The following is a 20,000-nucleotide window of genomic DNA, read 5'->3' as shown; positions in this document are numbered from 1 at the left end:
CCAAATCATGCATGTGGTAGACAGACATGGCTCCCAAGAGAAGACAACCTATGTGTTCACTGCCCACAAAATGAGGTGGAAACTGATCTGCACTTCCTGACCTCCTGCCAAATGTAGGACCATATTAGAGAGACATATTTTCCTCAGATTACACAGTTCCACAAAGGATTCGAATGCAAATACAATTTTGATAAACTCCCATATCTACAGGGTGAAAATACCAGTGTGACATCACAGCAGCAAGATGTGTGACCTGTTGCCACAAGAAAAGTACAACCAGGTGGTTGTCCCCTCACCTCACTGGGCAGCTGGCAGCAACACACACTCCCCTGTCTACCTACTTCTGGGAGAGAAGGAAAGAGTCAGAGAGAGAGAGAGCTAGAGAGAGATATGGAGAGAGGGAGAGCGATGGAGAGGGGAGAAAGAGAGATGGAGAGATGGAGAGAGGGGAGTGAGAGAGATGGAGAGGGGAGAAAGAGAGATGGAGAGAGAGAGCGATGGAGAGGGGAGAAAGAGAGAGAGAGCGATGGAGATCTTATGAGTTGCTGACATTCCAGTGTTGCTTGGAAAGAAATAACAACACGAATAAATATCTATCCAAAATGGAGATGTATGGATAAACCACTTCTCCAATCTTTTTGTCTCTATAACAAAGAATAAAGAGCAAAAACATATACATGATCAAATACAAATCTTAGAATCAACTATTAAAGACTCCCAGAACCCACTGGATTCCAGAACACACTGGATTCCAGAACACACTGGATTCCAGAACCCACTGGATTCCAGAACACACTGGATTCCAGAACCCTCTGGATTCTCCAATTACATTGAATGAACTACAGGACAAAATAAAAACTCTCAGCACAATTAGACCCAAACAAATCATGAGAAAACAAAAAGATCATTACTTGACACATTGGAAAGAATTAACAAAAAACAGAGCAAACTAGAATGCTATTTGGCCCTAAACAGAGAGTACACAGCGGCAGAATACCTGACCACTGTGACTGACCCAAACTTAAGGAAAGCTTTGACTATGTACAGACTCAGTGAGCATAGCCTTGCTATTGAGAAAGGCCGCCGTAGGCAGACATGGCTCTCAAGAGAAGACAGGCTATGTGCTCACTGCCCACAAAACGAGGTGGAAACTGAGCTGCACTTCCTAACCTCCTGCCCAATGTATGACCATATTAGAGATACATATTTCCCTCAGATTACACAGATCCACAAAGAATTCGAAAACAAACCCAATTTTGATAAACTCCCATATCTACTGGGTGAAATTCCACAGTGTGCCATCACAGCAGCAAGATTTGTGACCTGTTGCCACAAGAAAAGGTCAACCAGTGAAGAACAAACACCATTGTAAATACAACCCATATTTATGCTTATTTATTTTCCCTTGTGTACTTTAACCATTTGTACATTGTTAAAACACTGTATATATATAATATGACATTTGTAATGTCTTTATTGTTTTGAAACTTCTGTATGTGTAATGTTTACTGTTAATTTTTTATTGTTTATTTCACTTTTGTATAATATCTACCTCACTTGCTTTGGCAATGTTAACACATGTTTCCCATGCCAATAAAGCCCCTTGAATTGATTGAATTGAGAGAGCAGGAGAGCGAGACAGAGAGACACACAGAGAGAGAGAGAGAGACAGAGAGAGATGGAGAGGGGAGATAGAGATGGAGAGATCTCGATGTTTTGCTTGGAAATAAATAACCTTTGTCTTGAGAGAGAGAGAGCGAGAGAGAGCGAGCTCTGTAGGTATGTCACATGACTGACTCCATTTCTCCACTCGTCTGTTGACACTGAACATGAACATGAGAGGAAAAACAGTCCTGAGAGAGATGGAAAGAGAGACGGAAAGAGAGATGGAAAGAGAGGAAAAACATAGAGAAAAAGAGAGAGTGTGTGAGAGAGAGAACTAGAGAAAGAGAGCGGGAGAGAGCAAGGCTTTTTCAGCTCCCAGAATGCTTTGGGCCTCATACTTCCATGCTACTTCCTAACATTATGCATTAGGAACAATATAGCAGTCTAAAATGACCTGCTGTTGTAGAAACCAAATGCATTTGCTGCCTTAAAGTGCCCTGAGGACAGTGGGGGGAGACAGGGGGAGACCTGGGAGACAGGGGGGAGACGGAGGGGAGACTGGGAGGAAGAGGGAGGCTGGGGGAGGAAGGGGGAGTGAGCACGGAGTAAATCTGGATCATGTGCTAATCTTTCAGGAATGTTTTCCTGAACAAGCCGTGAATAACAGGTAGTCACACTAGTCACCCTGCGGGTGCAGTTACCCACGCATTACAGACATTCTCTAAGTATTGAAGAGAAACCTACATTTTTGGAGCGCTTGTGTGTGTGTGTTTTGTGTGTGTGTGTGCTGTGTTATGTTGCCCCCCCCCCCCCAAAGTCTATAGACCCCAGTACTGTAACCCTGTCCTCTACCCCTCTGTTATGTTGCCCCCCCCCCCCCCCCAGAGTCTATAGACCCCAGTACTGTAACCCTGTCCTCTAACCCTCTGTTATGTTGCCCCCCCCCCCCCCCCAGAGTCTATAGACCCCAGTACTGTAACCCTGTCCTCTAACCCTCTGTTATGTTGCCCCCCCCCCCCCCCAGAGTCTATAGACCCCAGTACTGTAACCCTGTCCTCTAACCCTCTGTTATGTTGCCCCCCCCCCCAGAGTCTATAGACCCCAGTACTGTAACCCTGTCCTCTAACCCTCTGTTATGTTGCCCCCCCCCCCCCCCCCCCCCCAGAGTCTATAGTCCCCAGTACTGTAACCTTGTCCTCTAACCCTCTGTTATGTTGCCCCCCCCCCCCCCCAGAGTCTATAGACCCCAGTACTGTAACCCTGTCCTCTACCCCTCTGTTATGTTGTGTGTCCCCCCCCCCCCCCAGAGTCTATAGTCCCCAGTACTCTAACCCTGTCCTCTAACCCTCTGTTATGTTGCCCCCCCCCCCCCAGAGTCTATAGACCCCAGTACTGTAACTCTGTCCTCTAACCCTCTGTTATGTTGACCCCCCCCCCCAGAGTCTATAGACCCCAGTACTGTAACCCTGTCCTCTACCCCTCTGTTATGTTGTCCCCCCCCCCCCCAGAGTCTATAGACCCCAGTACTGTAACCCTGTCCTCTAACCCTCTGTTATGTTGTCCCCCCCCCCCCCCCAGAGTCTATAGACCCCAGTACTGTAACCCTGTCCTCTAACCCTCTGTTATGTTGTTCCCCCCCCCCCCCCAGAGTCTATAGACCCCAGTACTGTAACTCTGTCCTCTAACCCTCTGTTATGTTGTTCCCCCCCCCCCCAGAGTCTATAGACCCCAGTACTGTAACTCTGTCCTCTAACCCTCTGTTCTTCTGTCCAGCCCCAGCAGGCCCCTCCCACCCCAGAGTCTATAGACCCCAGTGAAGAGATGACAGACACAGAGGACAACGAGGAAGAGGACCTGGGAGTCAGAGAGGACCAACGGAACATTATCCTTCACCTGCTGTCGCAGCTCAAACTGGGCATGGACCTCACACGGGTAAGAACTAACACCTGACCAATAACCATCTACTGTATAGACCCCTTTCTGTGTTTACAAAACATTGACAGAACGAGGGGGAGTTTTTATAGAACGTCGGCAACAAAAAAACAACTCTATTTACATGTTATGAGTGTATTTCACACAACTTTAGGATTATAATTGGATTTTAAAGGCTCGTCAAGGAACGTCCTGCTTCATTAGGTGTTCATGTGTCGTCATCGCAAATCAACTGCGTTCTACCTCAACTTCAACCAGTGAAATGTCTCTTTAGCTAGCTTTTGCTACAGCCTAACATCAGTGAGCGTTAGCATTCTAGCTAACATCAATGAGCGTTAGCATTCTAGCTAACATCAATGAGCGTTAGCATTCTAGCTAACATCAATGAGCGTTAGCATTCTAGCTAACATCAATGAGCGTTAGCATTCTAGCTAACATCTTGCTGCATCCAAAATAGATATTTTGCAAAGATCACAACCCGAATATAATCTTAGCGACTGTTCAATCAAGAATAGAAACAGACGTGTAAGCGTTTGAGAACCTAACAAAAAAAAAGTGATTTTGTTTTAAGTAAAATAGTAATTAAAAGGTCAATCGAGGTTATGTTGAATGGGCTCAGATGGTGATGTCTTTATTGCTGCCGCCAAGAGTCGAGCATCTTGGCCTGACGTCAAGAGTCGAGCATCTTGGCCTGACGTCAAGAGTCGAGCATCTTGGCCTGACGTCAAGAGTCGAGCATCTTGGCCTGACGTCAAGAGTCGAGCATCTTGGCCTGACGTCAAGAGTCGAGCATCTTGGCCTGACGTCAAGAGTCGAGCATCTTGGCCTGACGTCAAGAGTCGAGCATCTTGGCCTGACGTCAAGAGTCGAGCATCTTGGGCTGACGTCAAGAGTCGAGCATCTTGGCCTGACGTCAAGAGTCGAGCATCTTGGCCTGACGTCAAGAGTCGAGCATCTTGGCCTGACGTCAAGAGTCGAGCATCTTGGCCTGACGTCAAGAGTCAAGCATCTTGGCCTGACGTCAAGAGTCGAGCATCTTGGCCTGACGTCATATCAAATCAAATCACATTTTATTATTCACATGACCCGAATACAACAGGTGTAGTAGAACTTATTTGAGGTAATATGTACATGTAGGTAGAGTTATTAAAGTGACTTATAGATAATAACAGAGAGTAGCAGTGGTGTAAAATAGGGGGGGGGACGGACAATGCAAATAGTATGGGTAGCCATTTTACTAGATGTTCAGTAGTCTTAATTAAGGCTTGGGGGGGTAGAAGCTGTTTAGAAGTCACTTGGACCTAGACTTGGCACTCCGGTACCGCTTGCCGTGCGGTAATAGAGAGAACAGTTTATGACTAGGGTGGCTGGAGTCTTTGACAATGTTTAGGGCCTTCCTCTGACACCGCCTGGTATAGAGGTCCTGGATGGCAGGAAGCTTGTCCTCAGTGATGTACTGGGCCGTTAAGTTATATGTTATACCACTACCCTCTGTAGTGTCTTGCGGTCGGAGGCCGAGCAGTTGCCATACCAGGCAGTGATGCAACCAGGATGCTCTCGATGGTGCAGCTGTAGAACCTTTTGAGGATCTGAGGACCCATGTCAAATATTTTCAGTCTCATGAGGGGGGATAGGTTTTGTGGTGCCCTCTTCCCGACTGTCTTGGTGTGTTTGGACCATGTTAGTTTATTGGTGATGTGAACACCAAGGAACTTGGAAGCTCTCGACCTGCTCCACTACAGCCCCGTCGATGAGAATGGGGACGTGGCTCGGTCCTCTTTTTCCTGTCGTCCACAGTCAGTGTGTCGTGTTCTGGAAAAGGGTCTATATCACCAGTGGAGGTTAAATCAAACACCATCTACTGTAATCGAACTGGACATGAACCCTCGCTGGGTACATCTCACGACACGGGTAAGAACCACACGTGGGTCATACTGTTCATCAGCGTTTCTCAATTGTAGTCATTGCTGGTAACCCTATAAGTACACCTGATTCAACCCCGTCACATCAAGGACTTGATGTGTACAACTTAGTGGGGAAGAGGCCTAGTTAAGGACACCAGTGAGCTTTACACACATTCACACTAGTGAAATGGACTGTAGTCAGTGGCCAGTGTTCTAACAGTGAACCGACAACAAACCCCCCCCCCCAAGATAGTGAAACAGAACACAGCTCTCTGCTCTCTTCACATAGTCACAGATGGCACAGAGCACCAGGTGCTGACACAGATAAACTTATCTACCTAGCACACTGTACTTGTACACAGAGAGAGGGAGAGAATGTACTCATTATTTAGTTGCTAGTTCATTCCCCAAGCCTCCATCTGTCCAGTCCTTCTCCTGTACTCGACACTCTGTCCTCTACTCCTCCTCTCCTCTCCTTACTTCACCTCTCCTCTCCTCTCCTCCCCCCAACTCTCCTCTCCTCACCCTCCTCCCCCCAACTCTCCTCTCCTCTCCTCTCCTCTCCTCTCCTCTCCTCTCCTCTCCTCTCCTCCTCTCCTACCATCTCCTCTCCTACCCTTCCTATTCTCTCCTGTACTCGACACTGACCTCTACTCCCCCCCTCTCCTCTTCTACCCCTCCTCACCTCTTCTCTCCTACCCCTCATCTCCTCTCCTCTCCTACCGTCTCCCCTTTTCTCCTAGTAACCGGAAGGTTGCAAGTTCAAACCCCCGAGCTGACAAGGTACAAATCTGTCGTTCTGCCCTTGAACAGGCAGTTAACCCACTGTTCCTAGGCCGTCATTGAAAATAAGAATTTGTTCTTAACTGACTTGCCTAGTTAAATAAAGGTAAAAAACACATTTCATAAATGCTTATGTCAACAACCGCCTTAAGATATAACAGTGAAAGCCTGAAGTTCGAGCTTCAGTCTCTCTGTTCTGTCATCCTGGTGACAGACTGGCTGACTGAATGAGGAAGTGACTGCGTGTCTATAATGGGCAGCCAGGTGAGTGCAGTGACAGCGCCTGACTGAACTCACGATTGTCTGTGGCACAGCTGCTCTGCTCATGTGGTTCGATGAACCCCAACGTGTGTGATGTTAGACTGAACCGTAATGGGGATTATATAACATAATGCAGGTTATAATCTGGTTTAGTGATTATAGCTTCATCACCTAGACCCCTTAGTGATTATAACTTCATCACCTAGACCCCTTAGTGATTATAACTTCATCACCTAGACCCCTTAGTGATTATAACTTCATCACCCTTAGTGATTATAACTTCATCACCTAGACCCCTTAGTGATTATAACTTCATCACCTAGACCCCTTAGTGATTATAACTTCATCACCTAGACCCCTTAGTGATTATAACTTCATCACCTAGACCCCTTAGTGATTATAACTTCATCACCTAGACCCCTTAGTGATTATAGCTTCATCACCTAGACCCCTTAGTGATTATAACTTCATCACCTAGACCCCTTAGTGATTATAACTTCATCACCTAGACCCCTTAGTGATTATAACTTCATCACCTAGACCCCTTAGTGATTATAACTTCATCACCTAGACCCCTTAGTGATTATAACTTCATCACCCTTAGTGATTATAACTTCATCACCTAGACCCCTTAGTGATTATAACTTCATCACCTAGACCCCTTAGTGATTATAACTTCATCACCTAGACCCCTTAGTGATTATAACTTCATCACCTAGACCCCTTAGTGATTATAACTTCATCACCTAGACCCCTTAGTGATTATAGCTTCATGACCTAGACCCCTTAGTGATTATAGCTTCATCACCTAGACCCCTTAGTGATTATAACTTCATCACCTAGACCCCTTAGTGATTATAACTTCATCACCTAGACCCCTTAGTGATTATAACTTCATCACCTAGACCCCTTAGTGATTATAACTTCATCACCCTTAGTGATTATAACTTCATCACCTAGACCCCTTAGTGATTATAGCTTCATCACCTAGACCCCTTAGTGATTATAGCTTCATCACCTAGACCCCTTAGTGATTATAGCTTCATCACCTAGACCCCTTAGTGATTATAACTTCATCACCTAGACCCCTTAGTGATTATAACTTCATCACCTAGACCCCTTAGTGATTATAACTTCATCACCTAGACCCCTTAGTGATTATAACTTCATCACCTAGACCCCTTAGTGATTATAACTTCATCACCTAGACCCCTTAGTGATTATAACTTCATCACCTAGACCCCTTAGTGATTATAACTTCATCACCTAGACCCCTTAGTGATTATAGCTTCATCACCTAGACCCCTTAGTGATTATAGCTTCATCACCTAGACCCCTTAGTGATTATAACTTCATCACCTAGACCCCTTAGTGATTATAGCTTCATCACCTAGACCCCTTAGTGATTATAGCTTCATCACCTAGACCCCTTAGTGATTATAACTTCATCACCTAGACCCCTTAGTGATTATAACTTCATCACCTAGACCCCTTAGTGATTATAACTTCATCACCTAGACCCCTTAGTGATTATAGCTTCATCACCTAGACCCCTTAGTGATTATAACTTCATCACCTAGACCCCTTAGTGATTATAGCTTCATCACCTAGACCCCTTAGTGATTATAACTTCATCACCTAGACCCCTTAGTGATTATAGCTTCATCACCTAGACCCCTTAGTGATTATAACTTCATCACCTAGACCCCTTAGTGATTATAGCGTCATCACCTAGACCCCTATTAGCCAACAGACTGACACACAGCACCCTGACTAGTTTAATCCCCTTATCACCTAGACCTCTATTAGCCAACAGACTGACACACAGCACCCTGACTAGTTTAATCCCCTTATCACCTAGACCTCTATTAGCCAACAGACTGACACACAGCACCCTGACTAGTTTAATCCCCTTATCACCTAGACCTCTATTAGCCAACAGACTGACACACAGCACCCTGACTAGTTTAATCCCCTTATCACCTAGACCTCTATTAGCCAACAGACTGACACACAGCACCCTGACTAGTTTAATCCCCTTATCACCTAGACCTCTGTTAGCCAACAGACTGACACACAGCACCCTGACTAGTTTAATCCCCTTATCACCTAGACCTCTATTAGCCAACAGACTGACACACAGCACCCTGACTAGTTTAATCCCCTTATCACCTAGACCTCTATTAGCCAACAGACTGACACACAGCACCCTGACTAGTTTAATCCCCTTATCACCTAGACCTCTATTAGCCAACAGACTGACACACAGCACCCTGACTAGTTTAATCCCCTTATCACCTAGACCTCTATTAGCCAACAGACTGACACACAGCACCCTGACTAGTTTAATCCCCTTATCACCTAGACCTCTATTAGCCAACAGACTGACACACAGCACCCTGACTAGTTTAATCCCCTTATCACCTAGACCTCTATTAGCCAACAGACTGACACACAGCACCCTGACTAGTTTAATCCCCTTATCACCTAGACCTCTGTTAGCCAACAGACTGACACACAGCACCCTGACTAGTTTAATCCCCTTATCACCTAGACCTCTATTAGCCAACAGACTGACACACAGCACCCTGACTAGTTTAATCCCCTTATCACCTAGACCTCTATTAGCCAACAGACTGACAGCTTCATCAGTCAGTCAGTCAGTCAGTCATTCAGTTACTCCCTCAGTCAGTCAGTCAGTCCTTCAGTCAGTCAGTCACTCCCTCAGTCAGTCAGTCCTTCAGTCAGTCAGTCAGTCAGTCATTCAGTTACTCCCTCAGTCAGTCAGTCAGTCAGTCAGTCCCTCAGTCAGTCAGTCAGTCAGTCAGTCACTCCCTCAGTCAGTCACTCAGTCATTCAATTACTCCCTCCTTCAGTCAGTCAGTCAGTCAGTCAGTCACTCCCTCAGTCAGTCAGTCCTTCAGTCAGTCAGTCAGTCAGTCAGTCATTCACTCCCTCAGTCAGTCAGTCAGTCAGTCACTTCCTCAGTCAGTCAGTCAGTCACTTCCTCAGTCAGTCAGTTCCTCAGTCAGTCAGTCAGTCAGTCAGTCAGTCAGTCAGTCCTTCAGTCAGTCCTTCAGTTAGTCAGTCAGTCAGTCAGTCAGTCAGTCAGTCAGTCAGTCAGTCAGTCCTTCAGTCAGTCAGTCAGTCAGTCAGTCAGTCAGTCAGTCCTTCAGTCAGTCAGTCATTCAGTCAGTCAGTCCTTCAGTCAGTCAGTCAGTCAGTCCTTCAGTCAGTCAGTCAGTCAGTCAGTCAGTCAGTCCAGTCAGTCAGTCAGTCAGTCAGTCAGTCAGTCAGTTAGTCAGTCAGTCACTCCCTCAGTCAGTCAGTTAGTCAGTCCTTCAGTCAGTCAGTCAGTCAGTCAGTCCCTCAGTCAGTTAGTCAGTCAGTCAGTCAGTCAGTCAGTCAGTCAGTCCTTCAGTCAGTCAGTCAGTCAGTCCTTCAGTCAGTCAGTCAGTCAGTCAGTCAGTCAGTCAGTCAGTCAGTCCTTCAGTCAGTTAGTCAGTCAGTCAGTCACTCCCTCAGTCAGTCAGTCAGTCAGCCAGTCAGTTAGTCAGTCTCCCTCAGTCAAACATCCCACCACCCATTCAGAGATGTTCTGTCTCTTTCCCTCCTCACATGGAGCCTCTCTCTCTGGCTGCAGGCCATGGATTGATCCTGTGATTGTAGGCTAGTGAGTTTCAGTATCAGGACTGTTATGTGAATATAAACTCTAACCATGGAGAACAGTTCTGTTGCCTAACTAATGCTACTTTACGTAATGTGATAAGCAGTTAGTTTGGTAACTCCTTGTATTATATTTGATGGAAATCCTAGACGACACTGGGTCAGATGTTACACTGTTTTGAAATAGATTTGTATAATTGCTGATATAATAATGACTTAATGGTGAGGACACCTTGCATTTGGCATTTAGATTTTTACATTTGTGTCATTAAGCAGACAATGTTATCCAGAGAGACTTACAGTCAGTGCGTTCAACTAAGGGTAGGTAGGTAATTCCCTCCGTACTGATGTAAACTATTGTGGTAACTGGTGTAAACTACTGTGTTAACTGATAAACTACTGTGATAACTGGTGTAAACTACTGTGGTAACTGGTGTAAACTACTGTGTTAACTGATAAACTACTGTGATAACTGGTGTAAACTACTGTGGTAACTGGTGTGTAAACTACTGTGGTAACTGGTGTGTAAACTACTGTGTTAACTGGTGTGTAAACTATTGTGTTAACTGCTAAACTACTGTGATAACTGGTGTAAACTACTGTGTTAACTGCTAAACTACTGTGTTAACTGCTATAAACTACTGTGGTAACTGGTGTGTAAACTACTGTGGTAACCGATGTGTAAACTACTGTGGTAACTGATGTAAACTACTGTGTTAACTGGTGTGTAAACTACTGTGGTAACTGATGTAAACTACTGTGTTAACTGGTGTGTAAACTACTGTGTTAACTGATGTGTAAACTACTGTGTTAACTGATGTGTAAACTACTGTGGTAACTGATGTAAACTACTGTGTTAACTGGTGTGTAAACTACTGTGGTAACTGATGTGTAAACTACTGTGGTAACTGATATAAACTACTGTGGTAACTGATATAAACTACTGTGTTAACTGGTGTCTAAACTACTGTGGTAACTGATATAAACTACTGTGGTAACTGATATAAACTACTGTGGTAACTGATGTGTAAACTACTGTGGTAACTGATGTAATCTACTGTGGTAACTGGTGTGTAAACTACTGTGGTAACTGATATAAACTACTGTGGTAACTGATATAAACTACTGTGGTAACTGATGTGTAAACTACTGTGTTAACTGCTAAACTACTGTGATAACTGGTGTGTAAACTACTGTGGTAACTGATGTGTAAACTACTGTGGTAACTGATGTAAACTACTGTGTTAACTGGTGTGTAAACTACTGTGGTAACTGATATAAACTACTGTGGTAACTGATATAAACTACTGTAGTAACTGATGTGTAAACTACTGTGGTAACTGATGTAATCTACTGTGGTAACTGGTGTGTAAACTACTGTGTTAACTGCTAAACTACTGTGATAACTGGTGTAAACTACTGTGTTAACTGTTAAACTACTGTGATAACTGGTGTAAACTACTGTGTTAACTGCTAAACGACTGTGTTAACTGCTAAACTACTGTGATAACTGGTGTAAACTACTGTGTTAACTGTTAAACTACTGTGATAACTGGTGTAAACTACTGTGTTAACTGCTAAACTACTGTGTTAACTGCTAAACTACTGTGTTAACTGGTGTAAACTACTGTAGTAACTGGTGTAAACTACTGTGGTAACTGGTGTAAACTACTGTGGTAACTGGTGTAAACTACTGTGGTAACTGGTGTAAACTACTGTGGTAACTGGTGTAAACTACTGTGGTAACTGGTGTAAACTACTGTGGTAACTGGTGTAAACTACTGTGGTAACTGGTTTAAACTACTGTGGTAACTGGTGTAAACTACTGTGGTAACTGGTGTAAACTACTGTGGTAACTGGTTTAAACTACCGTGGTAACTGGTGTAAACTACTGTGGTAACTGCTGTAAACTACTGTGGTAACTGGTTTAAACTACTGTGGTAACTGGTGTAAACTACTGTGGTAACTGGTTAAACTACTGTATTAACTGGTGTAAACTACTGTGGTAACTGGTGTAAACTACTGTGGTAACTGGTTAAACTACTGTGGTAACTGGTGTGTAAACTACTGTGAGAACTTGTGTGTAAACGACTGTGTTAACTGGTGTAAACTACTATGGTAACTGGTTAAACTACTGTGGTAACTGGTGTGTAAACTACTGTGGGAACTGGTGTGTAAACTACTGTGTTAACTGATGAACTACTATGGTAACTGGTGTAAACTACTGTGGTAACTGGTGTAAACTAATGTGGTAACTGGTGTGTAAACTACTGTATTAACTGGTGTAAACTACTGTGTTTACTAGTGTAAACTACTGTGTTAACTGGTGTAAACTACTGTGTTTACTGGTGTAAACTACTGTGTTTACTGGTGTAAACTACTGTGATAACTGGTGTAAACTACTGTGGTAACTGGTGTGTAAACTACTGTGGTAACTGGTGTGTAAACTACTGTGTTAACTGGTGTGTAAACTATTGTGTTAACTGCTAAACTACTGTGATAACTGGTGTAAACTACTGTGTTAACTGCTAAACTACTGTGTTAACTGCTAAACTACTGTGGTAACTGGTGTGTAAACTACTGTGGTAACCGATGTGTAAACTACTGTGGTAACTGATGTAAACTACTGTGTTAACTGGTGTGTAAACTACTGTGGTAACTGATGTAAACTACTGTGTTAACTGGTGTGTAAACTACTGTGTTAACTGATGTGTAAACTACTGTGTTAACTGATGTGTAAACTACTGTGGTAACTGATGTAAACTACTGTGTTAACTGGTGTGTAAACTACTGTGGTAACTGATGTGTAAACTACTGTGGTAACTGATATAAACTACTGTGGTAACTGATATAAACTACTGTGTTAACTGGTGTCTAAACTACTGTGGTAACTGATATAAACTACTGTGGTAACTGATATAAACTACTGTGGTAACTGATGTGTAAACTACTGTGGTAACTGATGTAATCTACTGTGGTAACTGGTGTGTAAACTACTGTGGTAACTGATATAAACTACTGTGGTAACTGATATAAACTACTGTGGTAACTGATGTGTAAACTACTGTGTTAACTGCTAAACTACTGTGATAACTGGTGTGTAAACTACTGTGGTAACTGATGTGTAAACTACTGTGGTAACTGATGTAAACTACTGTGTTAACTGGTGTGTAAACTACTGTGGTAACTGATATAAACTACTGTGGTAACTGATATAAACTACTGTAGTAACTGATGTGTAAACTACTGTGGTAACTGATGTAATCTACTGTGGTAACTGGTGTGTAAACTACTGTGTTAACTGCTAAACTACTGTGATAACTGGTGTAAACTACTGTGTTAACTGTTAAACTACTGTGATAACTGGTGTAAACTACTGTGTTAACTGCTAAACGACTGTGTTAACTGCTAAACTACTGTGATAACTGGTGTAAACTACTGTGTTAACTGTTAAACTACTGTGATAACTGGTGTAAACTACTGTGTTAACTGCTAAACTACTGTGTTAACTGCTAAACTACTGTGTTAACTGGTGTAAACTACTGTAGTAACTGGTGTAAACTACTGTGGTAACTGGTGTAAACTACTGTGGTAACTGGTGTAAACTACTGTGGTAACTGGTGTAAACTACTGTGGTAACTGGTGTAAACTACTGTGGTAACTGGTTTAAACTACTGTGGTAACTGGTGTAAACTACTGTGGTAACTGGTGTAAACTACTGTGGTAACTGGTTTAAACTACCGTGGTAACTGGTGTAAACTACTGTGGTAACTGCTGTAAACTACTGTGGTAACTGGTTTAAACTACTGTGGTAACTGGTGTAAACTACTGTGGTAACTGGTTAAACTACTGTATTAACTGGTGTAAACTACTGTGGTAACTGGTTAAACTACTGTGGTAACTGGTGTGTAAACTACTGTGAGAACTTGTGTGTAAACGACTGTGTTAACTGGTGTAAACTACTATGGTAACTGGTTAAACTACTGTGGTAACTGGTGTGTAAACTACTGTGGGAACTGGTGTGTAAACTACTGTGTTAACTGATGAACTACTATGGTAACTGGTGTAAACTACTGTGGTAACTGGTGTAAACTAATGTGGTAACTGGTGTGTAAACTACTGTATTAACTGGTGTAAACTACTGTGTTTACTAGTGTAAACTACTGTGTTAACTGGTGTAAACTACTGTGTTTACTGGTGTAAACTACTGTGTTTACTGGTGTAAACTACTGTGTTAACTGGTGTAAACTACTGTGTTAACTGTTGTAAACTACTGTGTTAACTGGTGTAAACTACTGTGTTAACTGGTGTGTAAACTACTGTGTTAACTGGTGTAAACTACTGTGTTAACTGGTGTAAACTACTGTGTTTACTGGTGTAAACTACTGTGTTTACTGGTGTAAACTACTGTGTTAACTGTTGTAAACTACTGTGTTAACTGTTGTAAACTACTGTGTTAACTGGTGTAAACTACTGTGTTAACTGGTGTGTAAACTACTGTGTTAACTGGTGTAAACTACTGTGTTAACTGGTGTAAACTACTGTGTTAACTGGTGTGTAAACTACTGTGTTAACTGGTGTGTAAACTACTGTGTTAACTGGTGTGTAAACTACTGTGTTAACTGGTGTGTAAACTACTGTGTTAACTGGTGTGTAAACTACTGTGTTAACTGGTGTGTAAACTCCTGTGTTAACTGGTGTGTAAACTACTGTGGTAACTGGTGTAAACTACTGTGGTAACTGGTGTAAACTACTGTGGTAACTGGTTTAAACTACTGTGGTAACTGGTGTAAACTACTGTGGTAACTGGTGTAAACTACTGTGGTAACTGGTTTAAACTACTGTGGTAACTGGTGTAAACTACTGTGGTAACTGCTGTAAACTACTGTGGTAACTGGTTTAAACTACTGTGGTAACTGGTGTAAACTACTGTGGTAACTGGTTAAACTACTGTATTAACTGGTGTAAACTACTGTGGTAACTGGTGTAAACTACTGTGGTAACTGGTTAAACTACTGTGGTAATTGGTGTGTAAACTACTGTGAGAACTTGTGTGTAAACTACTGTGTTAACTGGTGTAAACTACTATGTTAACTGGTTAAACTACTGTGGTAACTGGTGTGTAAACTACTGTGGGAACTGGTGTGTAAACTACTGTATTAACTGGTGTAAACTACTGTGTTTACTAGTGTAAACTACTGTGTTAACTGGTGTAAACTACTGTGTTTACTGGTGTAAACTACTGTGTTTACTGGTGTAAACTACTGTGTTAACTGGTGTAAACTACTGTGTTAACTGTTGTAAACTACTGTGTTAACTGGTGTAAACTACTGTGTTAACTGGTGTGTAAACTACTGTGTTAACTGGTGTAAACTACTGTGTTAACTGGTGTAAACTACTGTGTTTACTGGTGTAAACTACTGTGTTTACTGGTGTAAACTACTGTGTTAACTGTTGTAAACTACTGTGTTAACTGTTGTAAACTACTGTGTTAACTGGTGTAAACTACTGTGTTAACTGGTGTGTAAACTACTGTGTTAACTGGTGTAAACTACTGTGTTAACTGGTGTAAACTACTGTGTTAACTGGTGTGTAAACTACTGTGTTAACTGGTGTGTAAACTACTGTGTTAACTGGTGTGTAAACTACTGTGTTAACTGGTGTGTAAACTACTGTGTTAACTGGTGTGTAAACTACTGTGTTAACTGGTGTGTAAACTCCTGTGTTAACTGGTGTGTAAACTACTGTGTTAACTGGTGTGTAAACTACTGTGTTAACTGGTGTAAACTACTGTGTTAACTGGTGTGTAAACTACCGTGTTAACTGATAAACTACTGTGGTAACTGGTGTAAACTACTGTGTTGCCTGGTGTGTAAACTACTGTGTTAACTGATAAACTACTGTGGTAACTGGTGTAAACTACTGTGTTGCCTGGTGTAAACTACATTGTTAACTGGTGTGTAAACTGCTGTGTTGCCTGATATAAACTACTGTGTTAACTGGTATGTAAATTAATGTGTTGCCTGGTGTAAACTAATGTGTTAACTGGTGTGTTAACTACTCTGTTAACGTGTGTGTTAACTACTGTGTTAACTGGTGTTTAAAATACTGTGTTAACTGATGTAAACTACTGTGTTAAATGGTGTGTAAACTATTGCGTTAAATGGTGTGTAAACTATTGCGTTAACTGGTGTGTAAACTATTGCGTTAACTGGTGTGTAAACTATTGCTTTAACTGGTGTGTAAACTACTGTGTTAAATGGTGTGTAAACTACTGTGTTAACTGCTAAACTACTGTGATAACTGGTGTAAACTACTGTGTTAACTGTTAAACTACTGTGATAACTGGTGTAAACTACTGTGTTAACTGCTAAACGACTGTGTTAACTGCTAAACTACTGTGATAACTGGTGTAAACTACTGTGTTAACTGTTAAACTACTGTGATAACTGGTGTAAACTACTGTGTTAACTGCTAAACTACTGTGTTAACTGCTAAACTACTGTGTTAACTGGTGTAAACTACTGTAGTAACTGGTGTAAACTACTGTGGTAACTGGTGTAAACTACTGTGGTAACTGGTGTAAACTACTGTGGTAACTGGTGTAAACTACTGTGGTAACTGGTGTAAACTACTGTGGTAACTGGTGTAAACTACTGTGGTAACTGGTGTAAACTACTGTGGTAACTGGTTTAAACTACTGTGGTAACTGGTGTAAACTACTGTGGTAACTGGTGTAAACTACTGTGGTAACTGGTGTAAACTACTGTGGTAACTGCTGTAAACTACTGTGGTAACTGGTTTAAACTACTGTGGTAACTGGTGTAAACTACTGTGGTAACTGGTTAAACTACTGTATTAACTGGTTAAACTACTGTATTAACTGGTGTAAACTACTGTGGTAACTGGTGTAAACTACTGTGGTAACTGGTTAAACTACTGTGGTAACTGGTGTGTAAACTACTGTGAGAACTTGTGTGTAAACGACTGTGTTAACTGGTGTAAACTACTATGGTAACTGGTTAAACTACTGTGGTAACTGGTGTGTAAACTACTGTGGGAACTGGTGTGTAAACTACTGTGTTAACTGATGAACTACTATGGTAACTGGTGTAAACTACTGTGGTAACTGGTGTAAACTAATGTGGTAACTGGTGTGTAAACTACTGTATTAACTGGTGTAAACTACTGTGTTTACTAGTGTAAACTACTGTGTTAACTGGTGTAAACTACTGTGTTTACTGGTGTAAACTACTGTGTTTACTGGTGTAAACTACTGTGATAACTGGTGTAAACTACTGTGGTAACTGGTGTGTAAACTACTGTGGTAACTGGTGTGTAAACTACTGTGTTAACTGGTGTGTAAACTATTGTGTTAACTGCTAAACTACTGTGATAACTGGTGTAAACTACTGTGTTAACTGCTAAACTACTGTGTTAACTGCTAAACTACTGTGGTAACTGGTGTGTAAACTACTGTGGTAACCGATGTGTAAACTACTGTGGTAACTGATGTAAACTACTGTGTTAACTGGTGTGTAAACTACTGTGGTAACTGATGTAAACTACTGTGTTAACTGGTGTGTAAACTACTGTGATAACTGATGTGTAAACTACTGTGTTAACTGATGTGTAAACTACTGTGGTAACTGATGTAAACTACTGTGTTAACTGGTGTGTAAACTACTGTGGTAACTGATGTGTAAACTACTGTGGTAACTGATATAAACTACTCTGGTAACTGATATAAACTACTGTGTTAACTGGTGTCTAAACTACTGTGGTAACTGATATAAACTACTGTGGTAACTGATATAAACTACTGTGGTAACTGATGTGTAAACTACTGTGGTAACTGATGTAATCTACTGTGGTAACTGGTGTGTAAACTACTGTGGTAACTGATATAAACTACTGTGGTAACTGATATAAACTACTGTGGTAACTGATGTGTAAACTACTGTGTTAACTGCTAAACTACTGTGATAACTGGTGTGTAAACTACTGTGGTAACTGATGTGTAAACTACTGTGGTAACTGATGTAAACTACTGTGTTAACTGGTGTGTAAACTACTGTGGTAACTGATATAAACTACTGTGGTAACTGATATAAACTACTGTAGTAACTGATGTGTAAACTACTGTGGTAACTGATGTAATCTACTGTGGTAACTGGTGTGTAAACTACTGTGTTAACTGCTAAACTACTGTGATAACTGGTGTAAACTACTGTGTTAACTGTTAAACTACTGTGATAACTGGTGTAAACTACTGTGTTAACTGCTAAACGACTGTGTTAACTGCTAAACTACTGTGATAACTGGTGTAAACGACTGTGTTAACTGTTAAACTACTGTGATAACTGGTGTAAACTACTGTGTTAACTGCTAAACTACTGTGTTAACTGCTAAACTACTGTGTTAACTGGTGTAAACTACTGTAGTAACTGGTGTAAACTACTGTGGTAACTGGTGTAAACTACTGTGGTAACTGGTGTAAACTACTGTGGTAACTGGTGTAAACTACTGTGGTAACTGGTGTAAACTACTGTGGTAACTGGTGTAAACTACTGTGGTAACTGGTGTAAACTACTGTGGTAACTGGTTTAAACTACTGTGGTAACTGGTGTAAACTACTGTGGTAACTGGTGTAAACTACTGTGGTAACTGGTTTAAACTACCGTGGTAACTGGTGTAAACTACTGTGGTAACTGCTGTAAACTACTGTGGTAACTGGTTTAAACTACTGTGGTAACTGGTGTAAACTACTGTGGTAACTGGTTAAACTACTGTATTAACTGGTGTAAACTACTGTGGTAACTGGTTAAACTACTGTGGTAACTGGTGTGTAAACTACTGTGAGAACTTGTGTGTAAACGACTGTGTTAACTGGTGTAAACTACTATGGTAACTGGTTAAACTACTGTGGTAACTGGTGTGTAAACTACTGTGGGAACTGGTGTGTAAACTACTGTGTTAACTGATGAACTACTATGGTAACTGGTGTAAACTACTGTGGTAACTGGTGTAAACTAATGTGGTAACTGGTGTGTAAACTACTGTATTAACTGGTGTAAACTACTGTGTTTACTAGTGTAAACTACTGTGTTAACTGGTGTAAACTACTGTGTTTACTGGTGTAAACTACTGTGTTTACTGGTGTAAACTACTGTGTTAACTGGTGTAAACTACTGTGTTAACTGTTGTAAACTACTGTGTTAACTGGTGTAAACTACTGTGTTAACTGGTGTGTAAACTACTGTGTTAACTGGTGTAAACTACTGTGTTAACTGGTGTAAACTACTGTGTTTACTGGTGTAAACTACTGTGTTTACTGGTGTAAACTACTGTGTTAACTGTTGTAAACTACTGTGTTAACTGTTGTAAACTACTGTGTTAACTGGTGTAAACTACTGTGTTAACTGGTGTGTAAACTACTGTGTTAACTGGTGTAAACTACTGTGTTAACTGGTGTAAACTACTGTGTTAACTGGTGTGTAAACTACTGTGTTAACTGGTGTGTAAACTACTGTGTTAACTGGTGTGTAAACTACTGTGTTAACTGGTGTGTAAACTACTGTGTTAACTGGTGTGTAAACTACTGTGTTAACTGGTGTGTAAACTCCTGTGTTAACTGGTGTGTAAACTACTGTGTTAACTGGTGTGTAAACTACTGTGTTAACTGGTGTAAACTACTGTGTTAACTGGTGTGTAAACTACCGTGTTAACTGATAAACTACTGTGGTAACTGGTGTAAACTACTGTGTTGCCTGGTGTGTAAACTACTGTGTTAACTGATAAACTACTGTGGTAACTGGTGTAAACTACTGTGTTGCCTGGTGTAAACTA

At 41.6% G+C, this 20,000-nt stretch overlaps 1 protein-coding gene across 1 annotated transcript in view; it reads left to right on the top strand.

Moving 5' to 3' along the window:
• Positions 1–20,000, top strand: part of LOC139393733 (oxysterol-binding protein-related protein 10-like) — a 116,164-nt gene that overhangs the window by 74,137 nt on the left and 22,027 nt on the right. Inside the window, exon 8 of the mRNA XM_071142084.1 lies at positions 3,379–3,537. Within this exon, the coding sequence (XP_070998185.1) occupies positions 3,379–3,537 (159 nt within the window). The remainder of the gene's footprint in view (positions 1–3,378; positions 3,538–20,000) is intronic.

This window comes from Oncorhynchus clarkii, unplaced genomic scaffold (assembly GCF_045791955.1).
Source record: "Oncorhynchus clarkii lewisi isolate Uvic-CL-2024 unplaced genomic scaffold, UVic_Ocla_1.0 unplaced_contig_8632_pilon_pilon, whole genome shotgun sequence".
Taxonomy (NCBI): Eukaryota; Metazoa; Chordata; class Actinopteri; order Salmoniformes; family Salmonidae; genus Oncorhynchus; species Oncorhynchus clarkii.
Note: the sequence above shows the minus strand (reverse complement) of the source record. Positions and strands in the feature narration are given on the sequence as shown.